The sequence below is a fragment of the Nelumbo nucifera genome, chromosome 8 (assembly GCF_055504915.1).
Source record: "Nelumbo nucifera cultivar China Antique chromosome 8, China Antique-T2T, whole genome shotgun sequence".
In the NCBI taxonomy this organism is placed as follows: Eukaryota; Viridiplantae; Streptophyta; class Magnoliopsida; order Proteales; family Nelumbonaceae; genus Nelumbo; species Nelumbo nucifera.
Genome location: NC_142656.1, coordinates 25,219,236 through 25,247,065, shown reverse-complemented (window position 1 = coordinate 25,247,065; position 27,830 = coordinate 25,219,236). Strand labels below are relative to the sequence as shown.

The following is a 27,830-nucleotide window of genomic DNA, read 5'->3' as shown; positions in this document are numbered from 1 at the left end:
AACTTGTAAGCTTATCTTCCTCTCCCCTTAAGATACCTGAATACTTGTATAAGGGTGTTGTATCATGTTGAATACTTCAATTTTAGTTGAATTTTGTATCTGACACCATATCCAGTCGTACTCTCACCCCCCCTAATATAACCTGAATACCTACCTATACAAGGTTGTCATACATACACGTACACCAAATTACAACACTATTTGATAAGAGAGAAGGGAATCTTTTCTTAAGTTTAGTTGGCCTTGATATTATCCTTGTATAATATGCAGGTTTGTTGTTTCCTAAACACTCTTTTGCTTAACCTGTTTGTTTATGTTGGATTAGATGCTTATGCATCTTTCTATAGAATGTGCTTGTTATTTACTGTTATGATGTACATCAACTAATGATGTTGTTGCAGGGGTCGAGGGAATATGTCTGAAATTGTACACTCCATTGATATTCACCCATCACGAAAGCACATTCTTCTGGTAAGATGGCTGCCTACCTTAACTCATTCCTTTTTCTTATACAGAAAGTGGACTTGTCAACTTTTAGTTGCCTAAGGATTAATTGTGACAGCTGTTCTTAAGGTGTAACCTATGACCATTACCCAATGTTGGTCCCAAGACTCCCAACCATTTGGGGTCTCAGGAGCAGTAGACTGGGTACGGTCCTAACCTTTGGTACTTCTCTGTACAAAGTGGCTGTCCTCATATTCAAACCTGTGTTATCTCGCTTGTCAACCTAGGATTTTACTATTACACCAAGTAATGGCCCCTTGTTTATGTGGAATCTGAGGATATATGATTGTCTTATCACCTTTCATCTCTACTTCCTCTGAGACACTACTGGGGTTATGTCAGTGGCTGACAATCATAAATGCTAGGCTTTACTGCTCAACAATTACAGTGCCCATTTAGGAGGGCTTTCACTCTGCTACTTTTGGCTTTGTCAGTGGGGCCCACTCTAAAAGCATACAAGTAATATTTGGTGAAAATTCAGAGAGCAAACTGATTATTATTCAGTCACTTGCATGGCTCTGCGTTCAAGCTTCTTTCAGTGGCTTCTTGAAAGCAACTCAACCAGAGCTTAAATATTTCCAAATGGGGGCCAAAAACCACCAAGGTTTTTCAGCTGCCAATTGATGAAAATGGTTCAGAGCAATGTTTTTAAAACTGACCTGAAATGGTAAACCGCTTTTCTGTCTGGGTGGTGGGTCAGTGCAGAAAAAAAGTCAATGTCAAAATGGTCAACCCATGATGTCATAAATTCTATAATAAAAATTTAAAAATAAAATTACAAAAAAAATTGCAGCAAAAATGTCTCTAATATTACATATTTTAGCATACTAAATTAAGTAAGTGTTATAAATGAGAATTACTGTTATTAATGATGGAGATGTCTAAAATAAAAAAAATAAAGAATAAATGTCTTAACTCATGACCCACTGAGTCAAATGGGTCAGCAGCAATTCAGCTGACTGGGTCACCAGGTTTTTACAGGTGATGGTTTGGGGGTGAAACAGTAACCAATTACTGAATGAGAACCAAAATGATGGTTTCCATAAAGAACTAATCATCTCTCTTATTTTTTTTATTTTTTATTATTTTTTTTTTGGAGCGGATGATATCATGAAGGATACTTTAAAATCTTGGGCTGACAAGTTTGAATAACATAGGTTTGAGTCTGAGAGCGGCCACTTTGTTTAAAAAGATGCCAAAGGTTAGGTCTAAAATGTGGTAACCAGTCTGAGCTTAAGAAAATGGCTCCGGAGCACTTTCCTCTTGTCCTCTCCTACTCCCACCATCTTTGCTTCATCCAATACTTGAAATAGTCCATCGAGTTAGGCATGGGAGAGGAGAGGAAGTTCAAGCTGGCGGGGAAATGGAGACTAGATTTGTCCATTGAAGCAAAATCTTTCCTCTTTGAGCAAGGAAGGACAAAGGGGAAGGCTCTATTGAAAATCAGAGAAGGGAGCAGGGTGTCGATTCTTCTAACAGAGGAGGCCTGTGTGTGGCTGAAAGGCTTTGTAGATGGAGCTATAAATTCCTTTCGAGAAGAAGGTTGGAGAAACTCGTTGACCTGTGAGAACAAGAGGTTTGAAGCTGTGCTAAAAAGGAATGGAAAAGGGTGGTTCATTATGGTCACCGGACTCTTTGGTTTTAACAAAAAGCAAGTGATGTGTATTCCAGAAGGTCTGAAGCGAAGAGGGTGGGCTTCTTTCGCTTCTAATCTTTAGGCTTTTCTCTTGGAGGTCGAAAGTAGAGTAGAAGAAACCCTTGGCTCGAAGGTTTGTTCTGTGGTCCGCCCAAAGCTTCACCCTGAAGTTTTGGTGTCCAGCTCGTCTGTCATCCGACGAGTAGCAGTGGAAGAAGGGAGAGGGAGCTGGGAGAAGAGGGTGGTTTTAGTGGCAGAAAGGGTGATAGAAGATTGGACGAAAGTTTTAGAAGTTTTAACAGAGAGGTTGGGATCAAAGGAAGATGTTTTGTTGCTACCTTTTGCTGAAAAGAAAGCCCTACTAGATATTGGAAGTAAGACTTTGTTCTTCAATTCTTTCCTTGTAGAAGGAAGCCTGATTAAGGTCCAGAATTGGGCTCCAGATTGCAATGAAGTTGAACCCAGAGCCGGCAGCTTTTGGATTAAACTTCTTGGTCTTCCCTTCAACCTTTGGAATAACCTTATTATGGGGAAAATTGCTAGAGCAATGGGTGGAATTCTGTTGGAGGCTAACTTAAGCAACTTGAGAGCGGTGGAACTTAAGGTTGCTGGGATCAATCCGGAGAACTTGCTGCGGATCTTCGAAGTCCTCTTAGAAGAAGCTTGGCACAAGGTCTGGCTAGTTTCAGAAGTTGAAGCTTTGCTTTGGGGAAGATGACTAGAAGTTGAAGAATCTGACAAGCTCGCAGGGGGTGTACACGTGGCCTTCAGGGGCTGGCGGGTAAGTCTGTTGAGTGTGGGCGTTTTACAGAGGAAGGGGAACAATGGCAGGGGTGTTCCAAGACACGAAGCCTTCCTATTTTGGCTTCTTTTTCAAATTTTTTTGAAGAAGGGTTGTGTAAAGAGGGTGGCCCGTCCTATGCTGACGTGGCTAAGTTGGGAAAGAGCGGTTCGCGCGCTGTCTCTCTCTTTGAACCGGCTCTAAGAATGGTCGAGCCGGTCAGGCCAGTGGGTGAACTTCCTTGCGGATTTAAAAGCCCACGTGACAACTTAAGTCATCACGTGGGGCGGGGTAGGCATGGGACGATGATAGATGACCTCTTTCATCTATCATCGTCTAAGTCTCGCCCTCTCGACTGTGGAGGGGCGAAATCTGCGAACAAGGCTGGAGAGCGCCGGCCTCTGTGCTGGGTTCCGACGAGCAGCCGGCGACGAGCAGCCGGCGACGAGCAAAATCACAGCCTTTCTGATCGCCCGAACCCACGCTATTCGAGAGGCAGACCAGAAGAGAAAGAAGATGCTGATCAAGGCTGGTTGAGCTGCGGTTCAGATTCTGATCATGTTGATAGTTCAGACGATTGTGGGAGTTCAGGCAGTGCGGCAGTTGAAGCTCTACTTAAAGATCAGAACAACGATTCTTTTAGCCTGGACTGTTTGTTCTTAGGGGATTCGGTGGGGGAAGGAAAGGTGGAGGGGGAGGAGCGGGTGTGTGATTTTAACCCATTACTGGCTGAGCCCCCCCTCAGTTCTAGTGCTTTGCAAGAGGCCGAAAAGGAGGTTGCTCGGGTCTTCTCAGAGCAGAACAAGGGTACTTCACAGAGAGGTACATACTTGGGTACAGAAAGGGGTCTTTGTGTTGATACAGTGACAGGGATTTCCCTCCCCCATCTCTGGGAGACAGAGTGCTCTGTTTTCCCAAAAAAGAAAGTGACTACCTCTCCTTTGCCTGTGCTCTCTCCTCTCTTCTCTCCTTTGCCTGTGTCAATTCAGTTTTGGATACTGATGAGCGCTCTGTATCTCTTGTACCAGATTCTCTTCCCAACCAAGAGTCGGAAGCCCCTAGTCTGAAAGCCACATTGAGTCTACAAGGGGGGGAAGTGGGTGAGGAATCATGCAGAGAGACAATAATTAAGGAAATCTTAGAAAGCCTCTTGGGCGAAGTGGAAAGGAAGAATTTGCAGAGAGGGAGCCTGGAGGGGACAGACAGGGTTGTGGTCGGAGGTAAAGTGAGAAGGAACAAGAAGCTTCCTAGGAGTGAGGAGAGTGCTTCTTTAGGGAAAGAGGAAACTTTTGGGGAAGAGTCAGTTGCAGAGTTTGTGAAAAAGTTGGGGTGCAAGCTGAAGAACCCGAATGACCTAAAAGCCTACATGCAAAATAAAGAGGACAACAAGATGAAGTTCGGAAGGCTGAGTGAAGTGGAGAGATTAAAAAAAGATATTGAGGGGGACAAGAAGTTCGAAGTGAAAGGGATTAGAAGAAAAGGGTCTAAATAGTTCTTGGAGGACTTAGGGTTAAAAGCCTTTAGTTTTCAATGAGAATCCTAAGTTGGAATGTGAGGGGGTTGGGCAGCTTTAGGAAGAGAGCAACAATCAAAGAGGTAATTAAGAAGTTCAATCCGGACGTGGTTATGCTTCAGGAGTCCAAAAGAATGGATTTTGATTGCAGCTGGGCAAGGAGTGTGTGGAGTTCTAGAGGTATTAAATGGGTGGCTGCTCCTTCGTGGGGTTCCTCGGGAGGAATTGTGACCCTGTGGAAAGAAGAGATTCTCTTAGGTGTGGAGGAGCTAATTGGAGATCACTCTGTCTCCCTGAAGTTCAAACAGGTGGCCGATGGGTATGAATGGGTTCTAACAAATGTGTATGGCCCCAATGACTATATAGGCAAAGGGAGAAATTATGGGAAGAATTGAGTGACATTAGAGGCCTTTGGGATGGACCCTGGTGTGTGGGAGGGGACTTTAATGTAGTGAGATTTATGGAGGAAACCAACAACCCCAGACAGAGAGTGACAACAAGTACGAGGAAGTTCAACCAATTTGTGGACTCTTTTAATCTCAAAGAACTTCCCTTCCTAAATAATAACTTCACTTGGTCCAACCTTCAATCTCAGCCAATTTGCTCTAAGTTGGACAGATTTTTGTTCTCAACTGATTGGGAGGATCATTGGGGCAACATTTCTTCTAGGGCTCTCCCTAGACTCACTTCAGACCACTGGCCAATAGTTTTGGTCAAGGAGGAATTAAGAGGAGCAGGGCCTACCTTTTCAAGTTTGAAAATATGTGGTTGTCTCATCCGGGTTTCACTGAGAAAGTCAGAGAGTGGTGGGAGCAAGCGAATCCGGTAGTTGATTGGGAGGGAATGAGGTTCCACAAGAAACTCCAATACCTAAAATCTCAATTAAAGGAGTGGAATAGACTGGAATTTGGAAGATTAGAAGAGACAAAGCAAGTTCTGGTGGAGCAAATTGAGGATTTGGACCTGAAGGAAGAGAGAGGCCCCTTTGGAAAGGAAGAAAGGAAGTTGAGATGGGTTTTAAGGAGGAAGTTGGAGGACATCCTAATCAAGGAGGAAATCAGTTGGAGGCAAAAATCTAGGTGTAAGTGGCTAAGGGAGGGAGACAGAAACACAAGGTTTTTCCATTCAGTGGCAAATGGAAGGAGAAAGAAGAATTACATCTCTAACTTGGAAGTTGATGGAGCAGTCTTGTCTCACCCGGCTGAAATTGCAGAGGCCCTAGTAAATCACTTCAAATCTATTTTTAGAAGGCCTATAAATGAGAGAGTGTGGTTGGAGGGTTTGGACTGGCCGACTCTTAGTGCAGAGAAGAGAGAGTGGCTAGAAAAAAGATTCGATATGGAGGAGGTAAAGGAAGCAGTTTTCTCTATGGATAGGACAAAAGCTCTGGGTGCAAATGGGTTCACAATGGCCTTTTACCAAGATTGCTGGGATATCTTGGAGAATGATCTTGCTTCGGTCTTTGAGGAGTTCCACAGGAGGGGTGTGATAAACCCGGGATTGAACTCAACTTTCATTGCCTTAGTCCCAAAGAAGAAAGATGCCTCCCAACCAAAAGATTTTAGACCTATTAGTTTGGTGACTAGCTTGTACAAAATCATTGCTAAGGTGCTGTCTCTCAGGATAAAGAAGGTGCTCCCCTCTATTATTGCACCCAACCAAAGTGCTTTTGTGGAGGGAAGACAGATCACCGATCAGATCCTCATTGCAAATGAGAGCTTGGAGAGATTTAGAAAGTCAAAGAAGAAGGGAGTGGTCTGCAAATTGGATCTGGAGAAGGCTTTCGACTTGGTTGATTGGTCATTCTTGATGGAGGTGTTGAGGAGTTTTGGTTTTGGTGACAGGTGGTGCAAGTGGATCTGGGGCTGTGTTAGGACTTTCCATTATTCTATCTTGGTGAACGGGACTGTGGTGGACTTCTTTCCGGCGTTGAGAGGTCTAAGACAAGGAGATCCTCTTTCCCCTTTTCTTTTTACCCTTATTGTTGATGTGTTTGGGCGATTGATCCATAGAGCAGACTCGAGGAATCTGATAAGAGGGTGGAGAGTAGGAAGGGAAGAGGTTCCCTTAACTCTTCTTCAGTTTGCAGATGATACTATCCTTTTCTGTGAAGGAGGGAACCTCAGTTGGATCCGGAATCTAAAGTTGACAATACAACTTTTTGAGCAGATTTCTAACCTCAAGGTAAACTTCGACAAGAGTTGTGTGGTGGGAGTGAATGTGAACGAAAGAGATCTAAGGAAATCTGCAGATGAGCTAGGTTGTGCTATTATGGATTGGCCCCTGACTTACTTGGGCCTCCCTTTAGGAGATAATCCTAAGAGTGTCAGTTTTTGGGCTCTAGTAGTGGAGAGGTTTGAGAAGAGGCTAGTGGCCTGGAAGAGGAGTTATCTTTCTTTAGGTGGAAGAGTCTCTCTCATTAAATCTACCCTAGTTAACCTTCCTGTTTACTTTCTGTCAGTGTTTAAGATCCCCTCAAAGGTTTCAAACCTTTTGGAAAAATTAATAAGGAACTTTCTCTGGGAGCCTGGAGAGGAGAAGAGAGATCATAGGGTGAGTTGGGAGGTGGTCTCTAGGTGTAAAACAATAGGAGGTCTAGGGATTGGTAATTTCAAGAAAAGGAACATGGCTCTTCTGGGGAAGTGGTTGTGGAGGTTCTCTTTGGAAAGGGATAAATTGTGGACTAAGATTGTGGCTAGCATTCATGGGTTGGAAGACAATGGCTGGGATCCTGGAATCTTGGCAAGGGCTTCGGTAGCTTCTCCTTGGAAATCCATCCACAATCTGCTTCCAGTTTTCTCCCCTTGGATCAGGTATGGTCTAAACTCTGGTAATCGAATAAATTTCTGGGAACATCTTTGGGTCGGGGATTCTCCTCTGAAAGACAAGTTTCCTTCCTTGTATGCTCTTTCAGACTTGAAAAATGAACTCATTTCTTCTTTCTTAGTCCTTTAAGCTTCCACTTACACTTCGGGCTTTGGTTGGAACCTTGGCCTGCGTAGGGCAATTAGGGATACGGACTTGGATAGCCTGGTAGCTCTGCTAGCCTCCCTTGAGGGTGTCTTCCTAAACCCTGCTAAGGAAGACACCAGATTTTGGACCCTTTCTAGCTCTGGTACCTTTTCTTGTGCTTCTTTGTTTGAAACTTTAACTCAGCCTCCTACCCCCTGGGGTTGTCCTTTCCAGTTAAGGAAATTTGGAGCAGACCTATTCCTCCTCGAGTGGGGTTTTTTTGTTGGGAAATTTTCCTGGAAAGAATCAACACTTTAGACTTACTCCAAAGAAAGAGACCCAACTATTGTTACTTCCTAATAGATGTGCTCTTTGTAAAGCTGATGGGGAATCTGGCTACCACCTCATGGTCTCTTGTAAGGTTGCTAATTCTGTTTGGGAGTGGGTTTTCTCCCGTTTTGAGTGTTCTTGGTATCCTCCGAAGACTGTCCAAGGTTTGTTTTCCCCATCTCTTTTCAGTTGGCCTAAGAAGTGAGGGAAGACTATGTGGAGGTGTATTAGGGCAGCGGTTTGCTGGTCTTTGTGGGAAGAAAGAAACTCACGCATTTTTTCTGACAAGGAAAAAACTTTGAAAGACTTGTTAGACCGAATCCTTATAAGAGCGGTCCACTGGCTAAAATCCTTGGAGTCATTTTCAGATTGTCCTATGGATGACTTGCTAAGAAACTAGAAAGAGATTGCTTCCACTGCAAGATGCAAGATGACTCTTTGTCCGTTCTGGTCCCCTCCCCCCTCGGGCTTTATAAAGCTGAATTTTGATGGCAGCAGTGTAAGGAATCCAGGGCCCTCTGGGATTGGAGGAGTCTTCAGGAATGAAGAAGGGATTGTTACTGCTTTATTCTCTGGCCCTATTGGAGAAGGTGACTCTTTTAGGGTTGAGATCCTTGCAGCGCTTGAAGGAATTCGAAGAGCAAAAGATCTAAATATTAGCCGTTTGATTCTGGAAGGTGACTTGAAGGTGGTGGTTTGGTTGAAGACAGATGACAGTGGTTTGTGGAACTTTAACAATGAGAAAAAATAGTTCTTATGGCTGGGTAGGGACATAGAGATTCAGTACAGCTGGGTGAAGAGGAGTGCCAACTCATTTGCGGATGGGTTGGCCAAGCAAGGAGTGACTAGGGAGGCTGTTTTCTGGGCTAGTTTTTAATTTTCTTTGCTTTCCCTGAGTTTTCTGTTTTTTGGGGAGCTAAGTTATTTTATCTCCCTCTGTATTCCTTTCCCTCTATTCTCTTAATTTAATGAAATTGATGTTATTGATCAAAAAATAAAAAAAAGGTTAGGTCTATATCCAGTCTGGACCATCATTAGGTATGACCCTCTTACCATCCTAGGATAAGCTTATGAATGGATTTATTTATTTATTTTTAACTTATGATAAATTTTATTGTGTTGTCCTAGAGCTGTGTTATGTGTAAAGGGCTAAGGGCTACATCTGATATTAGACTAAATAACTTCCCACCTAAACACTCCATAGTGATCTATGGAAATTGCTGCAACATAACTCAAATGTGAACAAACCAGTGATAAAGTGACACATCACAGTGACGTCTTTAATGTTGTTAAAGTACACCTTGTGTAACGTGAACCAATGAAAAGTAAATAAACCATGTGACTTCTCTCACTTGATTGGTTGAAAATTTGATTTAACATGCAACCATAGTTAGACTCCTAATTTAGCCACATAATGTTTAGAAGTTGGTTATACAATCAGGTAAATTTGATTTGTAGGTTTTACATCACATGAAGGGAGATTGAATTTTAATAGGAAGCTCAATCTACCAGTATTAGTGCCCATTTGGGATGGCTTTCACGCAGCGGCTTCTGGCATTGAAAGAGCCAAGAAACCCGAAAATCATCAAGCCTTGTGTGGTAAAAATCTGGAAAGTTGAAAAAAAGTTACCATAGGCCAAAGAATTGACTTTCTGATGAGGCCATCATAGGTAGCTTATCAGAAGCAGCTCAGTCAACACAGCTCAATCACTGCAGAAGCCCTCCCAAACAGGCTAAAATTAGGTTTACTGTCGGCTTTCCAAACATCACTCCATATCATTTTCTTCTCCAGACTGATTTTGCCCACCCTTAATGGATATTTTGTAATGATCATATTGTTGATATTTCATATTTGGTGATTTATGTTTGTCTTCCAAACAAGAATGACTGTTGGTTAATAAACATTCTTCATGAAAAGCCCATGTATCTTTTTCCCGTTTTATTCCTGTTTATTTATTTATTTGTTTTGGAGCTTGTTAAGGCAGGAGGCTCCTCTGGTACTGTATTTGCCTGGGACCTTCGGTGGCAAAAACAGCCAGTTCTGCTCTCTGGGATTGTACCAGGCGAAACAGTAGTTTCCCCCTCCGAAAGTGAGGTTTGGGAAGTCCAGTTTGATTGTTACATGCAGTCTGCAACCATTGGTAACATCTCATCTGGCCAAATCTTACCTGTTATGATGTGCTCAGAAGATGGGATTCTTGCTGTTATTAAACAAGGTATGGGTCTCTATATGCTTTGATGCTTTGTTGAGGATTATATGTTACTTTAAATGGTGAATCGTTATCAATTTGAAGCAGTAGTTCATTGGTCTTATCTCAATTGATTGCTTTATAATTTAATAGTCCTTGATCATGTAAGGTAGAACTGAATGGATTTGTCTAATCCTACAGGTGAGCAACCCATGGAGATTCTGGCAGAACCCTGTGCCATCAACAGCTTCGACATTGATAAACAAAACCCATCTGTAAGTGGAAAATATTAAATTATGGGGTTGAAACTATATTTCTGTGTTATGAACATGAAATATTATAAAACTGGAATTTATGTTTGACCACCTGACATGTGATACAGGATTTGCTTTGTAGTTTGGAGTGGGAATCCATAGTCATCTTATCAAGACAATGATGTTGCGACGAGGAAACCAGATCAATTCAAGATGGATCCTGTCACTCTTTGGCAGCTTTATTCGTTATAACTATAGAACTGCAAACCATTGCTGCTACTTTAGGATGGGAGGGTGTCCCAACCACTTGGCGCGGAAGCCTGTTCCTTTACAGTCAGAGCAGCACATCGATCCCTTCAAGGATGAAAAAAAGTTTTATGTTCAGAGAATGTTGCATTAAATTGTTTTAAACTAAGGAGACGAATACTGAAGAGGTCAAAGTGCTTTTTTGTTTACCTTTCCAGCACATATAATGCAGCTGGTGTTCTTTGAAGGCACTTCACAAAGCATATTGTCTCCAATGATGAAGAAGCCTGTTCCTCCACACCATTTGCATTCAACATGCCCTTTTGAATTGCATGAAGAACAAGCAATTGGTCTTGGTTGCTGCAAACATCATGAACTGATAAATATTATGTTCTAAGGGGTAGAGAGATGATTACGAATTTAGAAGGCCAAAACAATAGTTCAATCGCAAGAAAGAGAGGTTTTCTGAAGGGTAACATGATGCATGGCATGCAAGGGTACCTTACCATTTCAGTTACCTATCAAATCCAATTCATTAATAAGGAACCTGTTGGATTAGCAGATTGTTGGGTGCCTAGAACATATCAGCAACGTACCCCATCTTGAACTGACAGTCCTAGTAGTCCACCTGTCACGGCTTTGAGCTTTTTCATGGAAAATTGTGCTAAAAATAGGTCTATTTTAGTGCTTAGGAGGCAACTGGAAAGATTGCCACAAGATTGATGTGAGCATTTGAGGCCCTTTGAGCTTCAACCTAAAGCTGGCACCTGCAAACTGCTGTAATGTTCGTCTACCTCGCCTCTAGTTCCCTAGATTTATGGAGATTAGATCACGGTAGAACCTTCCAAATTCCAACAAGATGGGCGAAACGGGCAACTTAGCATCTTCACAAGCCCCAGAAGGCCAATTTAAATTACTAAGGGCTTGTGTTGATATCAAATCTCAAGAAAAAGTGTAACGTACCAAAATAACTCATTTTTAGTCAGATGTCGAGTTTTTAACTTCCAGCTGAACCCAACCCAACCACCCTAAAAAAATGGGCTTCCAATTGTCTGTACAAGAAATAAATAACCATGACTATGTGAAATGTTGCACCAACCAAAGATGAAACCCCATTCTGAAGTCAAATTAATTGAATTAAAATCCAATAGACTCATAAGAGGAAGGATTTATTCTTCTCAATTTTGACTGGTTTTAACTTTCAAAGATGCAAAATGAAATAGGCCCATTAACCTTGTGCTTTTCTTTTTTATTTGGTGGAATAAACTTTCAATGATAGGAAAGAATAAACGCATATAGTCCAATTTGTTTCAGGCTTTCTACATTGCATCTAGACTTTAATCATTTTATATTCAGACAGTTCAGGGAATTCTCACTTACAACACAATTTTCATACATAAAACAAAACCAAGATTCATTAAAATAAAACATCTAATGCTACAAACATGTATTTTTTAGAACCGACGCATACATTGAGTTTCAAAAAGTACCCACAAGAGAAGGCTTCAACTCAGAGATACACTAGATTTTGGGTTCTCAACCATGCGGATATGTGGTTTCTCGGGTCTTTCAAACTTGTTCTCTAAACAAAACAACTATCAAATCCATTCGCTTTGTATTTAACCTGATGAAAGATGCACATGCACTAGATTTTTCTTGTTTTTCTTTTTTCTATGTTTTAGACATCCGAATTGAAGTTAATGATCAGTCCTCCTGGTCAGCATATCTTGCTTCCTATTTTTATTGCTTTTTCTCTCCTCAACCTGCTGCTAAGATATTTTCTTGTACACCACAGTCCAATCCTAAATAAAGTCATATTTTTCTTCCACACAGTAATCATATTTTTGGTCGCACAATATCTTGTCTCAAGTGCTTAACCCTCACTGTTGGAAAAAAAAAACCAAGAGCATTGAAGAAAAAAGAAAAATATGAGAAGAAAGATGAGTCGGCTACCACATTTAGTATGCTATGAAAACCCTTGCTGGAAACCATGATTGACCTATACTTGTATCTATTACTTCACAAGTAAAGCAACAATTACCAATCTTATCCTGTTCTTGTTTAGTACAGATTTCTAATCCTGATTAAATATTGATAATAGCACCTGCATTTATGCATCCCTAGCCTATAATTCTAAAAGTTTATTCTCATATTACAAAGCCAAATCTGATAATTTGGAAAGAACCCTACATCTCACATTCAAAATACCAAATTGGGAACTATAGGGGAAACATAACTAGCAGTTCCAAATTTCAGTGTTTCTTGCTCAAAATCACAAAAAAAAAGTATATAAAATAATAAAATAAATGAAATAAACAAAAAAACTAAAATATAAGAAACATTGATAATGGAAGGATGAAAATGTTTACAAGTATAACTCGCATTAGTATTTTCGAGAAATGACTACTCATTGGAAAATAAAGAGGATGCACATCAGACGGTATACAATAAGATTTATAAAAAAGCACAGCCATACAGAACCGCTCTTCATCCATCAAAATCTCATAAAGGTATACAGTTCTCACTGTTCAAATAGGTCTTTCTATATCCATTCCAGCTAGGCTATCAGCAACAGAATCAACTTACATCAGTTTAGATAGACCATAGTCCATTAAGACATGTAGAGGCCATGAAAGTCGAAAATACCACCACATAGCCTGTTTGATTATATACGATGAGGTCCATGACATGATTACACATTTATCAGTTGCTAATCTTTACAAATTCCTTAAAGCTTCACAAGAGGCATTATACTCTTTCATAATGGCATAGAACATACTACTTTTCATATTATAACCATCAGCAGCAGTAACAGTGATAACAACATTAGAACTTTATCCCTTTTATATTCACTGCACTTCATCCAAATCATTTGGACTCCAGCAAAGAAATATTTTCCTTTCATTCTGTTCTATACAACATCATATCTTTCTTCAAATCTTTTCCCACTACTTCAACCCAGTTAATTGACTTTTTCTTATCTTGTAAAAAACTTCAGCTAGCACCAAGTTATCCCTCACCAAAGCTGCCATTGAAGGGCCATTACCCAATGCTTGCCCTAGCTATCCAGGGTCTTGGGAGAGGTGGACTGGATATGGACCTAATTTGTTACACAAAGTGGATGCTCTCAGATTTGAACCCTCATATACTTAGCCTGATAATTTACCATTACACCGAGCAATGACCCCTTCACCAAATCTGTCATTCTCATCACTAAATGGTCATGATCAAACATCTTGGTAATTCCCTACCTAAATTGCCTTACCTGTTTACTCTTGCCACTTATCCATCTCAATATCCTTATTTCAGAGATGCTCATTCTATGGACATCTTGTCCTCCAACTGTTCAATTCCGTGCTTCATAAGGCACATCCTTTTTTTTTTTTTTTTGAAATGGTAACTTTCATTCAAACAAAAAAGTAACGATCTACATGAGAATGCAAGGGCTTCAAAAAACACAAAAGCCCACTCAAGAAGGATAACTGTTAGCACTACAAAAAATCCCTTCCCAACCCAGCTTTAGCAAAAGCATCTGTTTGACAATTCAAAATCCTAGGGATCCTAAAGCTGCAACTAAAGAAGCTGCAATATCATTGATTTCATTAAGGAGATGAGACATCCTCCAAAAAACAGCATTTAGCATTTTGGCCAAGCCAATTCCATTTCTAGAATCTCCTTCTGCTATAACAGAATTGAAATGTAGAGAAAAGCCAAAATACTACCATTTAGAGTTGGGGAGGAGAATTTCTTCAAAAAATTCTTTTGTTTCTCTCTTCCCATAGACTCCACATGGTGCATTGAACAGAAGCCTCCCAAAAACTCTAGCCTCCTTTTTTATTTTTTTGATCAATAACACTTTCATTAATTCATCAATAGAAGATTTACAAAAGGAAGACAAACACGCTTATCTTCCAAGAGCAACACAGAACCTCAAGAAAAGGAAAAAAGAAAGAAAACACACTAAAGTTACAGCTTGGCCCAAAAAAGTGAATCCCTTTCTGCCCCTTGTTCAGCTAGAGAATTAGCCGATCTTTTAACCCAACGTATCTTAACTTCCATCTCCTGCACCAGCCACTTGAATTTCCTCCTCTCATTATTGTACTTCCATAAGCCATTGTGATCTTTAAGCAGCCACCCTATCACCACCTCTGAATCCCCTTCAATTAAGAGTTTCCTGATGTTCAACTCCTTAGCTTTTTGGACTCCTTCCATAACTGCAAAGATCTCAGCTCTAAGGGAGTCACCCACTCCAATTGGGCCTGAGAACATGGCAGAAATGACCCCATTTTCATCCCTAAAAACACCCTCAGTCCCCGATTGTCCCGGATTTCCCCTGCTACACCCATCAAAGTTTAGTTTCACGAATCCACTAGGTGGAGGGGTCCAAGCCACACTCATTACTGACTTAGTTTGTGTGCAACTTGCAATTTCACCCCACTTCCTCAACATGTCATCCACAATGTAATCTGTGAAAAGCTCCAAAGATTTCAGCCACTGTACCGCCCTAATATGAATGATAGCCCTCAGATCTGCTGCTCCTCTCTGAGCTTCTGAGAATATCCTGTAGTTTCTTTCTTCCCAAAGTGTCCAACATACTGCAGCCTTTAGTCCTCTCCACATTGTCCTTCCCCTTTTTATCCGCCACCTGAAAAAAGAAGGGGAAAAAAGGCCTTGCAAGTCTGATGGGGGGTTCCAACAACAACCAAATAGGGACAAAGCCCATTTCCAAATTGACCTCGCAAAAAGGCAAGACACCAGTAGGTGAAAACCAGTCTCCCCATCCGCTTTACAAAGAACACACCACTGAGGTGACAAACAAGTATTGGGTCTCTTCTTTTGGAGTAAATCACCAGTGTTGATTCTTTCTAGATAGGCTTCCCAACAAAAACTACCAACCCTAGGAGGTATTGCTCTGCACCAAACCTCATCAACAGGAAAAGGAGGGAAGGTAGGACTGGTGGACTGACTTAAGACTTTGAAGAAAGAAGCACAAGTAAAAATTCCATTGGGAGAAGGTGTCCAAATTCTAGAGTCCGCCCTAGTGGGGTCTAAGACAACGTTATCAAGAATTGCAATAAGGCTCAAAATAATGTCAAAGTTTGAGTCCCTCAAATCCCTTCTTAGACCCAAGTTCCACCCAATCCCAGAAATGGAAGAGGACGGGGTGGTAAAAGACGAGATTGGCTCATTTTTCAAATCAGAAAGAGCAAACAAAGAAGGAAACTGATCCTTTAGAGGGGCACTCCCCACCCAGGTTTGTTCCCAAAATTTTATGGAGTTACCGGAATTCAAATCATACCTGATATTAGGGGAGAAAACTGGTAGTAGGTCATGAATGGCTTTCCAAGGAGAATTGCTTGTGGTCCTAGCTCTGATTCCAGTGTCCCATCCATTATGCTCCAGCCCATGAATACTTGCCACTATTCTAGCCCAAAACTCTAGCCTCATTTCCCCAATTTCCATCCTTCCATTGAAGAATAAAGTCACAAACTGAATTGAAAGGGACCCAATGGAAGCTGCAATTGTAAAACAAATTGAGCAGGAATTGCCAAACACTACATTGCAATTAATTAGATGGTGACCAATAGATTCACTGTCTTCATAAAACAGAACACATACATGGGGGGATAAACAAAGATGGCCAAGCCTTTTCTTCCGCATGATATCCAAGGTATTCAGCCTACCACAATCTGCCCCCCAGAGGAAAAAGGAGAATCTAGGAGGAGCTGTAGAGGACCATATCCTTCCGTTCGGGAAAGAAGAGGGAAAAGACCCAGCAACTAAGCTGTAAAACAATGATTTAGTGGAGAATAAACCAACTTATAAAATTTTTCCTTCAGTTTCATTGGTGATTTAGCACATGTCACAGTCGCATACCACTGTGGAAGGATGCCACTAATGCTAAACCTGTCAATTAGTTGAATCTGGCCCTGATTCGAGGTACATCCACCCCACCTATAAGGAATAGACAGACCTTGTCCCAACCCAGATCCTAAGGGTCTGTAAGTATCTATCTATCTATCTAAAAAGTAAACTTTATTACTTATTGGGCTTATCAGATCTGACCCAGTAAGAGCTGATTATAACTAAAAGGCCTAATTCCTGGTAAATTTTAATAACAAGCCTTATAAATTGAATTAAAAAAATGATAATATAATAAAATACCTGTAAAGAACAAAGACAAGTAAACATATTATTAGAAAATCTTACATGTAAGGAAGAGACAAATACAAAGGTAGGGAGTATCTTTGTCATCTATATACTAATTATATATTATATAGTATTATAATTAACACAAACACTTTGTCACATTAAGGCCTTATCAGTTTCAGAAAGGTCAGACCTGGTCTCACCTTCTGATTTTTGCCACCTAGACAGGTGCCCTTTTATATAAGCCATGGTGATCAACCATTGGAACAAGGAGTTGACCTAGACCCTGTATAATAGGATCAGATCAATTTGGGTGACCCATTAATATGTCTAGCCTTTTTTTTTCTTTTCTCCATTGACAGGTATGGCTAATTCATCCAGCGAATGACAATATCGTGGACCTTATCCATCTACATCTCTCACTATGGGTAACCAAATCAAGAACAAAGATAAATATCTCTCCCAGCTGTCAATTAAAACTAAGACCTGCTCATTTTCATTTTTTTTTCTAAAGTTTCAGCCCATGCATTTGGTTTTCCCAATTTGTTTATTTGGATCTTAAATAACCTCTGCTGTTTCAGTTTGCACTTACCTGCTATTACATCTCATCATTTACACCTATTTTATCAACATACAACATATACCAGGAGTGACAATATGTATCTTTTTTAGTCCTTCACCACACGTGCTTACATGCACGAAGATTAAATTACTGATAGATGGCTTTATGATCTCAATGTGCTTGCTTTCTTACTGCTACTTTTTGTCATGACTTGTTGAGAATTTCTGCAGCAAAATTTTCTACTTCAAACAAAAAAGGGTGCACATTGTTTAAGGATTACTACCGTCATTCCAATGTCATGTTCCACCAAGTTTTTCCTGATCCCAGGTATCCATCATACCAATCTGACATTGTTTCAGCTTGCCATTCATCAGCAATATTCCTAATGATTCCATCTCTATCACTCAATCAGCCTATTTGGTTGTAGTAGCCATACGTTGCACATCTAATCTAGTTGGTGCTTTCTCCCTAAATACTTCTTGAAACTGAATTTTCAATTCAAACATAACATATGCTCTCCTGAAATTTTCTTTTTTCCTAATAGTCTTCTTTCAAATTGTAGTTCAGAATTTAACCAAACAATCAACGACCAGATTCACTTCCTACCGGGATCTCAAAATTCTAAGAAACCCAGTTGTATAAAATACATACAAAAATATTTCTATATGGCTTCTTCCAACCCCTTCAACTAATCAAATAGTTTTACCATAGAATCAATAACCAAATCCCTGTAACTTCAAGCCATTTCTAATAAAAAATAATAAATAAATCACTAAACTAAAGCTGACAAATCAATTCCTTATAATTTAGACCGTACAAAGGAAGGAATACCTGAGAGATTAACCATGCCTGCTCCATACGCTTGGCGAAGTTGGAAGAACTTTCATAAGAATCCACTATGGATGCTCTAACACCAAAATCCCCATGAGTCATCAATCTTCCACTATTTCCACCACTGCTACGATAAGGCATCATACCCATATCGATTCGAATCTTTCTATGTTCAATCAAATAGTTTCTGTTCACAGCTCTCGCCAAAATTACAGGTCTGCCGCACGAGCAGCTCGACATTTCGATTCTCTCCTAACAAATTAAAGGTTGCCGTGTTCTGTTTCTGCTTCTGCTTGTGCTTCTATTCTTGTGCACGCAAATGCAGATATGAGAGAGAGAGAGAGAGATGGTGGGCGGGGATTGCCGCTCGTTTTTGCTTTGTTCTTTTCTTGTATGTTGTGGAGCAAACCTCTTTCCAATATAACTCATAAAATTAGGTTGTGTTTGGATAAAATTCTGCTTTTGTGTTTCTAAAAAGCCCAAAAGTAGAATCCTGCTTTTTTGCGTGTGAAACGAGTTTATATTTTTTTTTTACAATTTTTACTTTATATAGCACAAAAAAAAGCCCATAACACTTTTCTTACAACTTTTATTTTGTAAAACACAAAAGTATTTTATAAAAATTTATCCAAACAGCACCCTAACCCTTATTTTCATTCTTCAGAGATAAGTATGATGACTGATGAGTGATGAGCGGTCAATTGGTTACAAATTTGCCACAGGTTTGATGAAAAAATCATCACATTCTATGGGCGTCAACTTTCGGGTTTGGGCCGGATTCATCTTTATCTGGAATCTATATCCTATTTCCTATATTGTCGTGTTCCGACCCAGTATTAAACAAGAGATTCCAGACCCGAACCCACTAAGAAGCTGTCCGGATCTGGTGCACCAAATCAGAAAGTAGGGTTTAGTAATTACTAATTAGTAATGCCTTTTCTGTTTGTAGTGCTTTTCCGTTTTTTCAAAGTCCAAAAGTACAAAATTCTTTTTTTTTTTTGAAAGTATGGATATCCTTAAATGTTTATTATTTGCTTATTAGGTCTAAATTTAAACCTGATTCCAAACAGACCTTAAATCTGTGGAGGTAATTGCCTAGTTGAAATGGTTGGAACCATAAAATTAAAAATAAGCAGAAAAAATCTAAAAATTAAATTTCAAAATGAAAAAACACTAGATAAAAGTAAAACCAAAAAGTAAAAAAGTTTTAAGTATAGGAATATCATTTTCAAGTACAAATCTAGAACAAGTCAAAGGATTTTTTTTTTTGGAGAATTGACTAGAACAGCTAGAATGATTGCTGACGATTTTAACCTATTAATTGTTGGGTTTGATTTCAACCGAACAGGAGTGTCAAACCAACCAACTGATTAGTTGAATTGGTTGATTTAGAGGGTCAATGGGGTTCTGAATCAGACCTAGAACCAGTTCTTTTTTCTTTCTATTTCTTACTTTTCATTTAATGTTACAACTCGGTTGACAGAAGATTTCAAACAACACAAACGTTTGGTTAATGATCAGAAGCTTTGGTTATTATATCAAACAACTTTAAAATAACCACACAACAACCTTTGAATTGGAAATTTACTTCCAATGGAGTTCATTCAACAATATATTTTAATTGTCTGGCCTTTGATCGCCATTAAAGTTACATGACATCACTGGCTTTGTGAGGTTGGACGTTGGCGATGTCGGCCATGCCGGCCAGCGGCTTCAACGGAGTTAAACCGTTGCGTAGACCAGGTCATTCTTGAAACGTTGTCCAAAAGATTAGCTACGCAAAGGTTGCATGGCTTTGACCCTTTGATCCATCACCAACCACATTTGGAGCCAGTTATTGTTCTAAAAGGCCCACGGGCCAGAAGTGGATGTAGCTGAATGGGTTATGGCCCATGCTGCTCATTAGATTGAATATGGTCCAAAGGATAAAGTACCAGCTGTACCTAAATGGGTCAGAGTTTTAGGCCCAGCCCAGCAGGCCTACGGTTGGGTGATCAATATTCTCCTGCTTTCCACACTTCATGCACGTATTGTTATGAGCCCAATTTTCCTCTTTAGACACAACAATCTCGGATTCACATTTCTGAAAAGAAAAACAATTCGATCACATTTTCGGTGTCCTTGGGCCTCATTTCTTTGCGACGCAATTTCACTTGCACGTGTGCAAAAGTATAGTAGCGCAAATTCTGGTTTACTTTTGCAGCTGAAGTAGAACAAAACCTGAACCCAAATTGAAGAGGAATTTGCACTAGAGCAAAATCTGATTGAAGTGAAATGTCTCCCTGTGTCAGGTTTAGATGTTCCTGCATTCTTTTTTATCCTATATTTCTTGATTCCTGAACTATGTAAAGAGGCGAGGTTGGCATTTTGACTACTTCATAGTACATATTTAATATACTTACCAGCTGCACTGTACTTGTAGGCTAGAAATAAAGATGAATTGATTTCTTATCCATCAAGGTTTTAAATTTTGAGTGTCATGTGGCTTCTGGGTTGCTGAGATTCTAAGTCATTTGATTGTGATTTGAGTTACTACTAACCCTAAACCATCAAGAACAATTTCCAGCAGATAATGAAGAGCAATTACAGATTTTCTTAGAACTTGTTAACAATCACCAACCTCTCCAAAGTGCTTTTAGAAGCAATACTGACTCGATTGATGATTTTTTTTTTTTTTGCAAATCTCAGATGGTGTTCTTATTGTGGTATTTTGCACAAAAGAATATTATTCAACTATGATTTATCATATGTAAATAACATATATAAATAGCAGATAAGAGCTAGAAGTCAACTCATCAAGATCATGGATTATCTTTTAGTAGGGTAACGGTTCATGCATCTCTTTAGAGGACTTATCCTCAATTCATTCATCACACTTTCATTTGCATAATCCTGTTTGAACATTGTTTTAGAAGAAAAAGAAAGGCAAAAAAAAAGTAGAAATGAATAAAGCTCAAAAGCAAGGCATAATCAGCAAGAAAGGGAAAAAAAAGGCAAAATGAAAGCATTCTTTATAACAATGGGCTCATTCAATTCTCATCCTTCATTATTAAGCAAAATTCATATTCTTCCTGAATTGCAGTAATTTCCCGCAGCCACCTAGAAAGGATCCAAAAAAATACCATTCCTATTGACTTTGGAGGCCATTGACACACAGCTGGAGGAATCTGGAGGGAATTGTTCTGAATGTAACTCCATTAAAAAGTTACAAGTTTTCTGCATACATGTTATTTAATTAGTTTGTTGCATCCAAATTTGTGAACAGTCTGGTTCAATTACCTGGTAGGTAGGTTGATTTACATGTTAATTTACCAAAACCTATTGACCTTGGAAAATTACTTTTTCTCATTTTGAATTCCAAACCAAAAGAAGAAGATGGTATTTCCTTTTAAATGGGGTGGTGTAATTTTTTATTTAAATTGTCAATACTTCCATTTTTTCCCCAAATTTTAGTTGGGTTTGGGCCAACCCAATTTAAATCCCAGGGTCTTTTGGGTTGGATAATCTAAGTCCAGGCTGGGAGCTTACCAGACCCAACCCATTTCCACCCTCTAATTTATGTCAATCAAAAAATAGATTGAAACCCAAGACAGGTGGGCTAGCTACACTTAATTGGTTATTGACACAACTGTAGGGTACATGACTTGGACAAAGTTTTCCTGTAAAATGTAGAATTTAGTATGACTAGGTATCTGTTTGAATTAATCAAGTGTAGGTGAAAGTGCAAGTTATGAGCTGGAGTACTTCTCTCTTCTGGATTTCCAACTCTCTTTTAAGTTGCTTAAACTGTTGAAATAATAAAGTGCAGAACATTTATTCCCTTAGAGACCTGAAACCAGAATTCAGAAGAGAGAACAAAAGTGAGATGCTTAATTGAGTTTGAGCTTTGATCCTGGTATTACATCTATGCAGCAGTAAAAGTCTTTATAATGGGATACTCCATGATTTCTATTCTAGTGGCCAAATTGGATCTGAGTCATAAAAGGACCAATGTATAAAGATGTTGCCATCGACGACGATCAGACCGCTAATGCTGGAAAATGAGCATGAGCTTTATCTTCAATGGATTCTCTTTTGAGATGCTACCAGAAAAAGGAAATTTTCTGTAGAGGAAGATGGAAAGGAGATACTCAGTGTAAGACACATTGGTTCTCAAAGAAATGATTGCTAGTGAGACATACTGCAGCATGTCTAAAGCATGGATTCTCTGAATCAACTATGGAGGACACTTCAGAAAGAATTGTGAATTTATGGGGACCAGATTTTGATATTTGATAGAACTATAAGCAGGGCACTTGTCAAGGTGGCAGTACAGTCACATATATTCTCAGCACTATCATGTCTTCGTGTCCGCGACCGATCGGCTGGATCTGCTGGATGCCTTCTTAGGGCTTTCAATCAGTTGCTCACCTTGAAGAAGGTTGAATCAAGGTTCAAAGTATCGATACTCTTTGGTACGAAAAAAATTGCATATCAAGAGTTTCAATTAATCGAAACTCTTTTTTTATTGTTTTTTATTTGATAATTCGTGGTGGATATATTATAGTATCTATTATCTTTTAAAACCAACCTAATTGAGATAAATCAATGACCCTGAAAATTGATATATATCAATACGTTATGATATTTTGAACCTTGGGTTGAACATGATTCAAACAAGGACCACACAATATGCATGATCAATTGGTAGCTAACCAAATGAGAACATAGTGAAGGTTCTGGTAGAGACATATATATGCCTATGAAAAATAGCTTTTGACCACAAATGCTTAATCTACGTACATGCATTAAGAGAATTGAACAGTTTCTGGCCAAATTAAACCTACCGAGAAGAAGATAAGCTAATATAAATTCCTATTCATGATTAGGTTGATTATTTAAAACCATTGGGCTTAATATCAAATATTATATCAGTTAAAGAAGCTTTTAATGTGAGACTTTGTCTGGCTAGGGCATCAATTAGGCCTACAGGCACTGAGCTCTAAGCCCATGATTTCAGATCTTGAGAACAAAAAGATCCCACAAACAGTGCCTTAGTGACCAATTCAAGTGAACTCCAAATTCTCCTTGTAAAACATATTGGATCATTTCCCTATTAAAAAAAGGAAAAGAAACCCATTAGTTCTAAGACCAAGCTCTGAGATGGGATTCAAAAATAAGAAAGAACCCAAAATATGTGAGAGGTAGAGACCTCGTGCAACCCACGCAACCTTCTCTAATACATTATTAGCAACCTTGATTATTATAATGATACAAGCTTAAGCAACCCATCACTTCACTACTACAAATTTATACAAATATAAATCAAACATGAACTAATAGCATTCAACCTTTTTCCAAAAGTCCATACATCTCATCACGTTAGTGATTAGTCTCCAACTTCTCCCCAACCTTCTCACCCTTAAATTCCCAAAACCACCCTTGTCCCCACCATTCCCTCTCTCTCTCTCTCTCTTCTCTATCATGAAAATCAAACCTCTCTGAACACTTCTCACACATTAATCTCTCTCTCTCTCTAAGTCCATTAACTAGTTGCTCTCTCTCTATATAAACAAGTGGTCTTATCTGTTCATTTGTCTCTCACTTGATAATGCAGCCATGAAAATTCTCTCTTTCCATCCATAGAATAACCCACTAAAACACAAACACATACACACACTCTCTCTCTCTTAGGGTTTCTTCTGTCTTCAGTTTTCATTTCTCTCACACGCACTACTTAGATGGAGAAGCACATAAACAATATGGGATCTTCTTCGGCGATGGCAGCAACACCAACAACGTTCGTGCAAGCAGACGCGCACACGTTCAGGGAGCTCGTGCAGAAGCTAACAGGAGCCAGCGAAGACGATTCAGAGAAGCTACCCATCACAGTTCCGGCGAGATTCTCGGCAAGATCGTCGAATTCTAGCGACGTCGTGGGGCCTCGTCGGCCAGCGTTCAAGCTCCACGAGAGGAGACAGAACATGAGGAAGCTGGAAATCAAGTTGGGTCTCACTTCACTCCGGAACTCAACCGCGCTGTCTCCGAGGCAGAACCACCTGCTGGTGTCACCGATTTCGAGCCCGGTCACCCCACTGAGCCCCGACCCACTTTTCTCCGGCCACTTCCCAGGCTCTGGAAGCGAGTCTCCGTCGTCTCCGGCGGTGTCGGAGGAGGAAAAGGCAATAGCAGAGAAGGGGTTTTACTTGCACCCATCACCGTTGAGCACTCCAAGAGGGTCAGAGCCGCCCGAGCTTCTACCTTTGTTTCCGTTGTCTTCTCCCAAACAACAATCTCGGGATCCGTAAAAAGCTTCAAACAACGGTAGGTACGACGGAGGATTTTTCGGGTTCATCTTCTTTTCTATAATGTTTTTGTTCTTCTGCCATTTTTGGTGGGTTCGACGATCAGTCCAAAAACCCAATTTCTCGTTCTGGGTTTCTGTGTTTGATCTGCTCTTAGTTCGAGAGAACCTTAACGAAGATGTACTGATCATCTTTACTTTTGGAATTCGAACTGATTTTCCTCGAATTTGCTTCCAATGAGCGATCCAAGTAAATCATCTAATTAGCTTCTAGCCGATCGATTTATTATTAAAAAATTATTTTTTATACAAATCAAACGAATTCAGGAAGCATAAACCACACACTATTGGCTTTTCACTTTTCAGATTTCTCTATTTGTATTTTCGTCGAAGCAGTTCCAACTTCCAAATAGCTCTCAAATCCAGCTTATAATTGAAAATTTTCAGTTTTTAGTAATAAAAAAAATCTGAGAGATGACATCGCGAGAAATGTTAGGGATATTTTGGTCATTTAAAAATACCTGACTGGGTCAATTAATATTTGTCCCTTCGCCTTCTTTTTCTGGAAGAGTAATGAAACCGTTGAAGAAAGCCTTCAAACGCTTCTATGTTTTTGAAATTTGGAAGCCGTTGGCTGCTGTCTGGCGTACTGTCAGCCGCGGCGCAGTTTAAGAGTGAGCCGCACTGGGTGATGGGGCCCACCACCGTTTGTTTGTTCATTTATTCCACTTCCCTGGGTTCGCTTTGATGTCGCTGTCGAGAGAACGGCGGGGTAGAGATGGCCTCGACCGTTGGATGCCGGAGAGTCGGGATGAACGGTGGTGATCAAATTGTGGTTGTTGACGGATCCTCGGGTCACATCGGGAAGACTGCTTTGACCGTGGTCCCCACTCTGAGAAGTGCCACGTGGCATCATCTTAGAAAAAGGAAAGCGTAAAGGTCAATCCTTGGATGTCTTTGTCACGTGGATGCAAATATGGACTAATGATCAAGTGTGCAACGTGTGGATGATAATACATGATTTTGGGTCTCAAAATTCAGCCTTTGATTCTGATTGGACGGCGATGAAAGGAGGGATATTTGCATGTTTATCTTGACTTGTGTCAATAATGCTTTAATGATTTTGTTTTGAGAAGAATGATTGTAGTGGGCCTAAATATGGGCTCTAACTTGCCTGCTGGTCCATGTTTGAAGAATCTAGACTCACCATTGAATGGGTCCCAACTGCCAACATGCAGCCATTATCTGAATCCTGGAGGGTTTAGCTTAAAAATTTTCCTCCATGTTTTAGCAATATATTATGGAGTATAATAAGTGTGATAATCGATCAGTCACGTTTTAGCAATACAATAATTTAGGGTTTGTTTGGTGTGTCTTTTTTTAAAAATCTTTTGGTAGTTCTGATAATTAAAAGATATATTGAGCTTTTGCATGAAGATTTGAACAGCCCGAAGCTAGTTTAGTAGTATCATGTCTTTCTGTATCTTTCTGCGTGAGAATAAATTATGAAAGATGCGAAACACTTCTTTTGGAGCTTCTTGAAATCAGACCAAAATGGGTTTTTTGTCGCTCTGACTTTTGGCAGCTAAATTTTTTGTGAACCAAATGAGAATAAACTAAATTTAGTCTGCTCAGCTTATAAAACACTGAAAGACCACACAGAAAGATGCATGAAATGGATCATTTGGTTTTGTTTAAAATAAAAACAAAACAATACATGTGGAAAACAGTGATTTGAATGGGCCAAAAGAGGAGCAGTAGCAACACTAGAGAACAATTAGATATAGCCACACCGTAGCAACTTGCCAGCTAGACTGGATGGGATGGTGTGCTTAATATTGCACTCTCATACTTCAATAATGGCTATTTTATCTGCTTGAAATCTCTTCTAAAATGCCCAAATTTAAATGGCTTTATTGAAGTTACTCATCAAGTGTTTTCTTTTATTCAGCAACAAAACGTTGTGGAAATTATTTCTTGAAGATAATTGTTTGATAAAGAAAATGTTAAAATGGATGTTGGAAGTGTTGCCGTTTGTATATTTAAAATTTATGTTATGGTCAGGAGGTGGGAACTCATTAATGGGGTGTTTGGTACAGTGGCATTGCATTGTTGATTAAAACAAATTTGTGAGAAATGTGTATTGCCTCATCCATATGGGTGTGTCATTTGAATTAGACGAATGCATGTGTTGGACAAACATCAAATTTTATGTTTTAGGTAAAAATGCCAATTTATATTAATCAATTCAAAATGTTTTCAATAGACAATAGCTCAGTTGATAGGATCTCTGACTTGTGTAGCAGAGACCAGACCTTGGATCACAACACTACCATACCAAACACTCCCCAAGGGTATTTGTGAATGTATATGGTTTTATTTTATAAAATAAAAAATCTGTCAAATCAGTAAATATGATTTTACTGACGTGGCAGTTGATTTAGGTGAATCACATCATACAATTTGCTGATGTGGCAACATCATACAGTGACAATTTCATAAATCAATTCGATGCGAAACACTATCTAATCTAATTTGATGGTTTTCTTTCTTTATTTTTTATTTTATTTTATAATATGATTCGAATATATGCAAATTGCAAAAGGATTGTGAACTAGCTGCATTTGATTGCAATGCAATTTTACTTGTACTAGTATAAATGCATAAGTGTGCAAATAAAAAAAAGTGTGCCTGTCTAAAATTCCAAAATGATGATATTGGCTTAGAGCTTGGGAATGCCCAGGATTGTATGTTGGAGAATTAGAGCTGAACAGATTCAATAACAGTGACTTAGCTATGGAACATGAACTTTATCTAGGAATAGAAATCTATTGTTTGTATAAAAGATCAGCAAAATTCTTAGAATCTTGCACATAAGTTGGAATTCATTAAGGAACAGAAAGCACAACAAAAGTTTGGTAAGATGCAAACTAGATTGTAAAATCATAAAATCCAAAGAAGAAATAGAAGTAGCCTATTTGGATTTTCAATTATTGTTCTAGATGAACAATAATTAGATAGTTGCTGTTTAAAAATGAATTACAAATATAGATATCAGGTAGTTGCTATTTGATTTGAGAGCTCACTATTTAATGGTGATTGCTCTATATAGAATGGAATTAATGGTGAAACATGATTCATCCAGCTGACCCCATATAATTGGAATAAGGCTTTGTTGAGTTTTGTTGTGTTATGTGGTCAATCAAGTAAGCACTAAAAAATTCAAAAAGAATGGGAATAAAAAATAACTGAAAGAAAGTGGACAAAGAGCCTCTGTGTGTGTGTGTGTGATACTTAATGGAAAGGTCTACAATGAAGTGGCACTTGATTGCCCTTTTTATATGCTCCAATTGGCAAAAGGGTTAGTGATTCAGCACTTCTCATTAAATAGTAAAGCTCCAATAAATGAAAGCTACTTTTGTGTGGTCTTTCATATTATATTGGAACCCCCAAAAATAGATCCATCTCTATTACATTTTGGGTTTTATGTGAGATGAGCATTAGGTTAGGGTCAATTTCAATTGATTTACCCCATCAAAAAGTATGAATTGGTATGTTGTTCAATTGATTGGATCCTTGGTGCAAGAACTTCCCTCGTA

At 39.4% G+C, this 27,830-nt stretch overlaps 3 protein-coding genes across 3 annotated transcripts in view; 2 read left to right on the top strand and 1 right to left on the bottom strand.

Annotated features, from left to right (window-relative positions):
• Positions 1-10,665, top strand: part of LOC104605431 (Transducin/WD40 repeat-like superfamily protein) — a 33,156-nt gene extending 22,491 nt beyond the window's left edge. The window contains exons 2-5 of the mRNA XM_010270201.3: positions 402-471; positions 9,698-9,932; positions 10,107-10,180; positions 10,288-10,665. Of these exons, the coding sequence (XP_010268503.1) occupies positions 402-471; positions 9,698-9,932; positions 10,107-10,180; positions 10,288-10,341 (433 nt within the window). The 3' untranslated portion in view covers positions 10,342-10,665. The remainder of the gene's footprint in view (positions 1-401; positions 472-9,697; positions 9,933-10,106; positions 10,181-10,287) is intronic.
• Positions 10,182-18,349, bottom strand: LOC104605430 (DnaJ/Hsp40 cysteine-rich domain superfamily protein). The gene is made up of 3 exons (XM_010270200.3): positions 17,949-18,349; positions 10,616-10,765; positions 10,182-10,513 (listed from the first exon to the last, which is right to left on the bottom strand). The coding sequence occupies exons 1-3, from the start codon at positions 18,186-18,188 to the stop codon at positions 10,436-10,438; spliced, it is 468 nt and encodes a 155-aa protein (XP_010268502.1). The 5' UTR covers positions 18,189-18,349; the 3' UTR covers positions 10,182-10,435.
• Positions 18,350-23,325: 4,976 nt separating this feature from the next.
• On the top strand, positions 23,326-26,368 carry LOC104605432 (VQ motif-containing protein 11-like). The gene has a single exon (XM_010270203.3). It carries the CDS (start codon positions 23,669-23,671, stop codon positions 24,233-24,235), a length of 567 nt encoding a protein of 188 aa, XP_010268505.1. The 5' UTR covers positions 23,326-23,668; the 3' UTR covers positions 24,236-26,368.
• The last annotated feature ends 1,462 nt before the right edge of the window (positions 26,369-27,830 follow it).

Bases quoted from the DNA above. Each gene is read 5' to 3' on its own strand.
- LOC104605430 (XM_010270200.3), bottom strand. From the start codon at position 18,188: ATGTCGAGCTGCTCGTGCGGCAGACCTGTAATTTTGGCGAGAGCTGTG. The intron at 10,766-17,948 runs GTATTCCTTCCT...TGATGTTTGCAG, and splicing joins AGGCATGGTTAATCTCTCAG to CAACCAAGACCAATTGCTTG. The intron at 10,514-10,615 runs GTAAACAAAAAA...TCATCCTTGAAG, and splicing joins GCATTATATGTGCTGGAAAG to GGATCGATGTGCTGCTCTGA.
- LOC104605432 (XM_010270203.3), top strand. From the start codon at position 23,669: ATGGAGAAGCACATAAACAATATGGGATCTTCTTCGGCGATGGCAGCA.